General features: G+C 50.3%; 1 protein-coding gene across 1 annotated transcript in view; it reads left to right on the forward strand.

Moving 5' to 3' along the window:
- Kcnq4 (potassium voltage-gated channel subfamily Q member 4) overlaps nucleotides 1-3,301 on the forward strand; it is a 52,986-nt gene extending 49,685 nt beyond the window's left edge. Inside the window, exons 13-14 of the mRNA XM_041651932.1 lie at nucleotides 931-1,060; nucleotides 1,390-3,301. Coding sequence (XP_041507866.1) covers nucleotides 931-1,060; nucleotides 1,390-1,602 — 343 coding nt within the window. The 3' untranslated portion in view covers nucleotides 1,603-3,301. The remainder of the gene's footprint in view (nucleotides 1-930; nucleotides 1,061-1,389) is intronic.
- The last annotated feature ends 5,422 nt before the right edge of the window (nucleotides 3,302-8,723 follow it).

Genomic DNA, 8,723 nt, shown 5'->3' on the forward strand with positions numbered 1-8,723 from the left:
CTCTGGATGAGTCCAGTCTATACTTATGCCTTGACAGCTTCCTTAGGATGCTAAGTAACTGACCTACAGTACCCACTGACTTCCTGTCTCCCAAGTAGGAATGCAAAGCACCTCTGGATTGTCTCTAGACTCCTGCGTGTCCGCTAGGTCCAGGATTAAGGAAGAACCTTTATATCAAGTCCCAAATTGCCTAGAACTTTCCTTTCTCATGTGCCCTACTTTCTCACTATCTGTTCATCCATTAACTCAAAAAATAACAATTGTGGTGGGGCATGGTGGTACATATCTTTAATCCTGGCACTGGAGAGGCAGAAGCAGGTGGATCTCTGTAAATCTGAGGCCAGTCTGGTCTACATAGAGAGTTCCATGTCAGACCCGGAAACTTAACGAGGCCCAATCTCAACAACTGCAGCATTGGGGGTAGGAGGTGCTCTCGACAGGAGGATCCCTGGTTCAGCCTCGGCTATTTAGAGAGGTCAAAGTCAGGCCCGGTTACAAGAGACCCTGTCTAAAAGGGAAAAAAAGAACAGGCATTTGAGAAGAAAGAGTGAGCAGATGTGACCTCTGCTGTTGTTAGGTCAAGGAAATAAGGTCAGAGCTGGATTTAGTAACGTGGAGTTCACTTGGGGGAGGGGCAGTCTGACTAGAATGGCTTCAGAGGGAGAGGAAGCAGGGACTTTGCTGAATAGGGTGGGATCTTGTCCACTTTCCAACACTTCCTTTCCTTTCTCACCTGGGAGCCTCTGCTTGTTATTTGGAGAACTCTCAAAGCAAGTGTTGGTGTCTCCCAGACTCAGCCTCCCTTAGTCAGGCAAGTGACCGCATCTCACCAGAGCCGGCTGTCTTCCCTGTCAGCCGCCAACCAAGGGTTCTTGTGGAAGAGAGGTGCAGGGTGACTCAGTCTCTTTGATAGTTTCTTTCCCTCCACAGGGTGGACCAAATCGTGGGTCGAGGGCCTGGGGATCGCAAGTCTAGGGAGAAGGGCGATAAGGGACCTTCGGACACGGAGGCAGTGGATGAAATCAGCATGATGGGGCGCGTAGTCAAGGTGGAAAAGCAGGTGAGTGTGGATAGGACTTCCACCGGATGACTGAATTCGCTGTCGAGGGTACAGCACTGCTGTTGCGCAGAGCCTTGGCCCCGGGAGGCGCTAGTGGGGCCCACAGGCTGAGTTCTGCTCGGCCAAGCTCTGTCCCACAAACAAGCCCGTCTCCAAGAAAGCACTGGGTAAGCCGGTCCTAAACAAGCCTCCAACCTGGTATCCAAGCCCCTCCTCCTCTTATAGCCCCTCCCCTGCCCCCAGCTCCGGCCCTGCCCAGTCCCTTCCCCAGCGGCGCCCCGCCCTCGGGTCCAACACCACCTCCAGCCCCGCCCCTCACCGTCCCCCAGGTGCAGTCTATCGAGCACAAGCTAGATCTGCTGCTGGGATTCTATTCGCGCTGCCTACGCTCTGGCACCTCGGCCAGCCTGGGTACCGTGCAAGTGCCGCTTTTTGACCCCGACATCACCTCGGACTACCACAGCCCTGTAGACCACGAGGACATCTCCGTCTCGGCACAGACGCTCAGCATCTCTCGCTCAGTCAGCACCAACATGGACTGAAGGGCTTCTCAGGGGCTGGGCAGCCTTCCGTCTGCCCCTCGGACTCACCCTGAGGCCTCTGGACTCCTCTCTTACTTGAACTCGCTCCCTGGCAGGGAGAGAGGCCATACACAGTATTGAGCTGTCTGGGTGGGCGAGATACCCGATGCCAGGTACCGGCGCCCCAGAAGCACGAAATGCCAGGCCATATGGTGGGCCGCAGCAGTGGCTGACTGGAGGCCTCTGGACACTCCAGGACCCTGCTGGCTCCATCAAGGTTCAATATGGCCCACCTGGCAGCAGGGGCTCTGTCCCAGGAGTGGGAGCAGAGCGCTGAGGCTCTGGTCCCTGAACCAGCTTCTAGCTATGCAAGGTGAGGTCTCCAGGCCCGCCCTTCCAGGCAGAGCAGGGAAGCCCTCCTGCCAAGCCCTGCCCCACTCGGGGATGGGCCCAAGGTGCCCCCATAGGTGCCCACAAAGCACAGGACTCTGCCATAAGGTAGATGGGCACCAAATATGCAAACTATGTTAAATATGCAACTTTGGGGACCCCCGTGGGGTTCCTCTGCCCCTCCCTGACTGGGAGATGGGCCCCAGCAGTAGCTGGTCTCAGGCTGTTTGGCCATACCCAACATCATCCATCCCCACCCAGCATGGGGCCTAAGTCTTCCTGTCCTCTCCTGAGGACAGTACCTGGGCCTTTTTGCCCCTTTGCAGGTGTGACCCCAGGGGCTCCCTCTTGCTGTTGGATGTCCACTCCTACTGGTCCTCCAGACAGCTTTGACAGTCAGCACAAGTTCCTGTATTTTCCCCAGACATACCAGACAATGGCCCGCCACCACACAAGCATGGCCCTTTCATCTCTCCAGCAGAATGCCTCCTCACGCAGTGACCCACACGACCACACACACTCGGAGGCATGAGCACAAAGTCACTTGGTCTCCTGGGCAGGGGAGGAAGTATCCACAGGTCATGCTCCCCAGTAGGAGTTCAGGAGTCCACTGGCTGCCCTGAGGACTACGTTGGCATCCCCACAGCATAACTCAGGCCTGCCCCTCCAGTTCTGGCACACCACTGGAGAGAACCTAGGCGCGCCCTCTTCCTAGTCCCGGAGAGTACACACTACCCAGTGCTATACCAACTGCATCTTGCTCTCCCCTACACTGGCCTCTGCCCCATTTCCTCACTCCCGTTGGCAGTGCTACACACTGGCACAAACACCCAGACGCCGCAGGCCCCAGCACCAGCTTCGGGTCCCCCACCCTTTCGTTCCTCTTCTGCGAGGTCAACTCAGGTGGCAAGAGAGCAAGGGGTGGCGGACCAATGATAACACTCTGGGGGTGCTTGGGAGCAAGGGGCTGAGGCCAAGCTGTCTGCATCTCATCCTGGGGCCTGCATGTACCAGTGCCAGGGCTTGGGTTGAATCTCATTCAGTCCTACGGTGCCCAATCTCTGCCCTACCATCTGCATGGACCATCATGCTCTGGAGCCCATCCTGGCTAGCCTCACTTGCATCGCACTGTCCCCAGAGAGCCACTCCAGCCCCTCTCCCCGGCAACTGAGCTGCCCAGAGGGGCTGGAGAGTAAGATTACCCTGTGACCAAAGGAGACATGGGAAGAAGCCCTCCCTCCTTCCACGATCGAGGTTCCCCCACCAACCCGGTTCTCAGATATGCAAGTACCTCACTTTGTTAACTTATTAACTTATTGGTTTCATTAAAGTTTTCAGTAGGAAGTGACTGGTCCTGGGTGTGCTCGGTGGCCGGGGGCTGAGGCTCCTGATTTGATGGTGGAAATGAGATTTGGGATTATTGCAAACCATAAAAACCCTGCTCCATATGGCTCAAGGGAAAAGGAAAAGACACATTGTCCCAGATAACTAAAGCGTCCAGGGGAATAGATTTGGCTTCACAGACAGGTAAATCTAGGTGCTCGAACACATGTTAACCCTCTGCTCAGCTCGCCTCACAGGCGGGTGGATCTCTTGTGAGGACCAGTGAAAAGTGGATACCACTTTCCTGGTGGTGTGCCCTGTCAGGAAACCAGAAACAATGGCAGGGGACTTTTTGTTTGTGTGTGTGTGTGTGAGGGGGTGTTTGTTGTTTGTTTTTGAGGCAGAGTATCTGAGCATATCTCAGCCTTATGGCCGATAGTAGGTTTTCCTCTTTGATTTCCAACAATTTACATAATTCATTTTGTTCATTTGCACACAGAAACACTGGTAACGAGAGAAAGAAAGAATGTGACTGTTTATACACTTAGCACCAGGACGCAGCCAGTGTACCCAGCCCTTTACTTTTTTAGACAGGCTGTTTAGGTACTTATTTAGTCGGGGTGTGTAGCCCAGGCTGGCCTCAGACATGCAGTGATCCCCACTGCATTCGCCTCCATTCCCGGCACACGCAGCCTTGTTCTGTCGGCTCTGGAAGGAGAGGGGAGCCTTTTAGTTGGAAGCTTTCACCACTGGCGTCGCTTGGACTCCAGTGACGTTTAGGCGGGACACCGAGGACCACTTAACCATGGGATTCCCCCGGGGGGGCACGGTAAGCAGTTAACATTTCAGGTCATTGTCAATATTTCACAATGATTCTCCAAAAAGGCTTAGGAAAGTCATCTGTCCTTCCCCTCCTTCGCAGAAGCTAAGGTCTCATTAAACTTGAACCATCCAGGAAGCACCACCCTGACATTTATGGTTTTTGCCAAATGGTACCACCCAGAGGGCTTCCTCCGGTCTACACCAGCTGATTTCTACTTGTCAGAGTGGCCCAGGTGACCCAAGAGATGGAATGTTCCTTCCAAATTTGTGCCACACCCAGAATGGTAGGGGGATTTACAATGGGGAGTGGGCCACAGTGCTGCAGGCAGAGCAGAGAACAGAAAATCCAGGGTTACCTAGAGGAAGTTGCTGGACACGGCAACCCTTCCTGGAACTGCAAAAATGTAGAAAGCCTCACAAGCGTGGTGCTGGGGGTGTGGCCCAGTGGTAGAGCGTACGCTTGGCATGTGCAAAGTCCTGGTTCAGTCCCTAGCACTAATACATACACACACACATGTGTGTTCACACACACACGCACCGCACATACCATACACTCACACACACCAAATACACATACACACCAAACACACACCCCAAACATACCATACACTCACACACACCAAACACACACACTAAACACATATACACCAAACACACACACACACACACACACACACACACTAAACACACATAGAGGTAGACAGACAGACGGGAGTGGGGGACAAGTTCCAGCGTTTGGAGGTATATAAAGGAAGTTCTGGTGGTGTTACAGTGAAGCCTGCCTAGGCGTGCACATCAACCACAGAAGCTTGAGGGAAGGAAAGTAAGAAAGTCTCCACATCTGCCTGCTGATCTTCCCCTGCTATTCCTTTTTGTTAAAGTCATAGTGTCACAGGAGCTCTTGGGATCTAATGATGACCACAGACCCCATGAACAGTCAATAACGATACATATCAACCCACACATGTATCGTATGACAGTGTCTCCTACCAAATAAGACAAAACTATGCTTCCTACAAATAAGATCCTCCCGACTCTCTCCCTGAAAAAGGAAAAACACAAAGCCCCACAGCTTTAAGAGCGATTTTATTTGTATTATTTTTTAACTGTGTGTATGTAGGCGTCTCTGTGTGGATATGTGCATGTGAGTGTCCCCGGAGGGTAGAAACTCCAGATGTCCCTGGAGCTGGTGCTGAACTTGGGTCCCTTGGAAGAGCAGTGCACACTGTTAAGGACTGAGCCACCTCCCCAGCTCCCAGGCCTCAGTCTAACAAAAACGTCTGTCGCAAGGAACTAGCCAGCCAGTCCTTACTGGGATGGTGTTAGTGATCCTGCTTCAGTGGCAACCCTGCGTGCAACCAAACACTGACCTCACACTACAATCTTTTAGGAGACTGTCCACAAAAGGACCACTCTTGCTCCAAAGGGAAAAAGGACGTATTCTGAGCCAAGTATGGGTGACCATGGCTCAGGGATACAAATTCAGGTTGCCCTGAGTGACATCTTTATTGTGGAAGCGGTTACATGAACTTTTATAGTCATAGACGAAAAGACAGTCATAAATCAGTGTGGTTGCCAGATACATCGCTAGGGACAGCAGGTGGATGGGAACCAGCGAAGTGGGGACGTCTTTGCAGCGGCTTCAGATTTGATCTGAGGACATTTGAGTTGGTCGAAGCTACAGCTTAAAGGGGATCGTTTCCTAAAACTCTACCTAACAGCCACAACTTTCTTTTCCGTTCTCTTTCTTCCTCTCTCAATCAATCTCTCTCTCCCCACTCCCTCTCCATTCTCCCCTGCCTCTCCTCCCTCTCCCTGTTCCCTTTCGCCTCCCTCTCCACTTCTGTCCCCAGGATTTCATGCATCCCAGGTTGGTCTCAAACGCATAGCTAAGAACGACCTTGACTTTTCTAATCCACCAGTACACTCACTCTATAAGGTACCGGTGATCAAACCTGAGGTTTCACGTATGCTTGAGAAGGACTCTCCCAATGACATGGCTCCCCAGCCCAGAGGGCAGCAGCTGTATTAGTTGTTGTCCTATCTTAGTTACACTAAGCTTAACAACTTTTTGAGAACAACTTAAAAGAGGAAGAAACAACTTAAAAAAAAAAAACAGGAATGGCTCATGGTTTTATACAGTGTAATCTATCCTGGTGGGCAAGGCTTTGGGAGCATGTGCTCTGAGCAGTAACCGAAGACCTCGGTGGGAAGCTGAGGTCTTATAACTTATCTCTCCAGCTCTGGTTCTGTGGTCATAGGCTTCGGCCAGCTAGGTTCCATGTCCAACTCCCCCAACAGCACCACCCTCTGGACCAGTATTCAAACATACAAGCCTGTGCAGGGCATTTACATTCAAAACGTAGCAGCGATAAATGGCGATTAGACTAAGGGGACTAAAGATAGTACGAGATAATTGTGGCTCTCGATCTGCGGCATTCCAAACTCCACAATCAGGGTTCCCGTCAGTCAATCTGCAGTCTGCAGCACAGATGTGGCTTTTAAAGGGAACTTTAGCTCATGAAACAGGGAAGGGGGGTGAGGAATTAATGTCATTGAAAAACAAAAAACAAAAAGATTACTGCCACATCCCAAGCACAGGAGACGTGCATGGCTACTACAGACCTTCTCTTTTCTTTCTTGTCTTTCACAGAGACAGGTTTCCTTATGCAAAACATGCCATAGCTGGTGTATAATTTATTAATCTTTGCCCCCCTCTTTTTAAAGATTTATTTGTTTATTTTATGTATATGAATGCTCTATCTGCATGCACGACTGCACACCAGAAGAGGGAGTCAGATTTCACTACAGATGGTTGTGAGCCACCATGTGGTTGCTGAGAATTGAACTCAGGAAGAGCAACCACAGTTCTTAAACTCTGAGCCATCTCTCCAGCACGCACACACACACCCTCTTATTTTATTTATTTTTTTGGCCTCTGCCAATCCCCCAGTTAGTTAGGGCTTCATGTCTCTTTTTTTTTAAAGATTTGTTTTTATTTCCCTTGTATGGCTGTTTTGCCTTTGTGTGAACCTTTGTACCACATGCCTGCCTGGAGCCCATGGAGGCCAGCAGAGGGCGCTGGAGCCTCTGGAATTGAAGATGATTGTGAGCCATCATATGGGTGTTGGGAACCTGGTGCAGAATTGTCTGTATTCTGTCAATCATGTATTTGAATAAAACGCTGATTGGCCAGGCAGGGAGTATAGGCGGGTCAACCAGACAGGAAGTAGAGGTGGGGCAATGAGAACAGGAGAATGCTGGAAAGGAGGAAGCCCATTCCTCCCTCTCCTGCCCAGACTCTGAAGAAGTAACATGTGATCTGCCCTGCTGTGAAAGGTACTGAGCCACATGGCTAACATAGATAAGAATATGGGTTAAGGGGGCTGGAGGGATGGCTCAGCGGTTAAGAGCACTGACTGCTCTTCCAGAGGTCCTGAGTTCAATTCCCAGCAACCACATGGTGGCTCACAACCATCTATGATGAGAACCGGCGCCCCCTTCTGGCCTGCGGGCACACATGGAAGGAATGCTGTACACATAATAAATAAATAAATAAATATTAAAAAAAAAAAAAAAAAAAAAAAAAAAAAAAAGAATATGGGTTAATATAAGCTACAAGAGCTAATAAGTAGTCTGAGCATGGGCCAATCAGTTTATAATCTTATGGAGTCCTCTATGTCATTTTCCTTGGGACCTTGCTGGCTGTGGGGTACAGGGCAAGACAGAAACCCCAAGCAGGCCCTCATGTTACAGGAACCAGGTCATCTGCCAGGGCAGTCGGTACTCTTGACCACTGAGCAATCTTTTCCAGCCCCTGGTTAGGGTTCTCTACATGGTAATGGGACCTAAATTCTCTCTGAAGGGTCTGGATTCTTAGTGGTCATAGCTTTTTGTTAACTTTTATTGCTGTCCATGGAAGTAAAGGAACCATGGTGGGTTGGCTGCAAGGCCCACTATAGAGACTAAAACTGTGGAAATTCAGTTTTTGTTATTAAAGAGTATAGCATGACTTATCCGCATCCTCCTGCATGCTTTAAATAGCCTCCACCTTACAGTCCCCAAGTACAGTGTGAATGCTATATGCAATATTGTTATACCATATTGTTTGTGGAGTTTGGTAATGAGAGAAACGCATGTACTCGGCCAGTATAAATGCAACATCTAGCTACATGTCATCTGGCTCTGATCTCCATCTTCTCTGCATCTCTATGTATCTATCATCTATCTATTGATCAGTCATCTATTTAACATCTATCCATCCCCCTATCTTCTTGTCACTTGCCCCCACAGTTGGTTGAAATTGGATGCAGAATCCACAGATACAGAGGTCAGAGGAATGTTAGCAGGGCCTTAGAGCATCCCCTGGATTCCCCTGATGTGCAGCCCCTCAGCTTCCCCTTGTAGGGAACTTTCCCTTTGATTTCTGGCTATGTGGCATGAGGAAGTCAAAGGAGATGAAAACCCATCCCTTCCCTTGAAGATGAAGACTTCCGGTGTAGCAGGGGCCAAGGTTATGGGAGCCAAATGGAAAGGTTTGGTAAGTGGGTATAGTATGACCACCAAAAAGAAGAATTTCTGATCTCGGTAGACTGTCACCTCATAAG

This window comes from Microtus oregoni, unplaced genomic scaffold (assembly GCF_018167655.1).
Source record: "Microtus oregoni isolate MIOR12 unplaced genomic scaffold, Mior012 000005F_ref0000423, whole genome shotgun sequence".
Classification (NCBI taxonomy): domain Eukaryota; kingdom Metazoa; phylum Chordata; class Mammalia; order Rodentia; family Cricetidae; genus Microtus; species Microtus oregoni.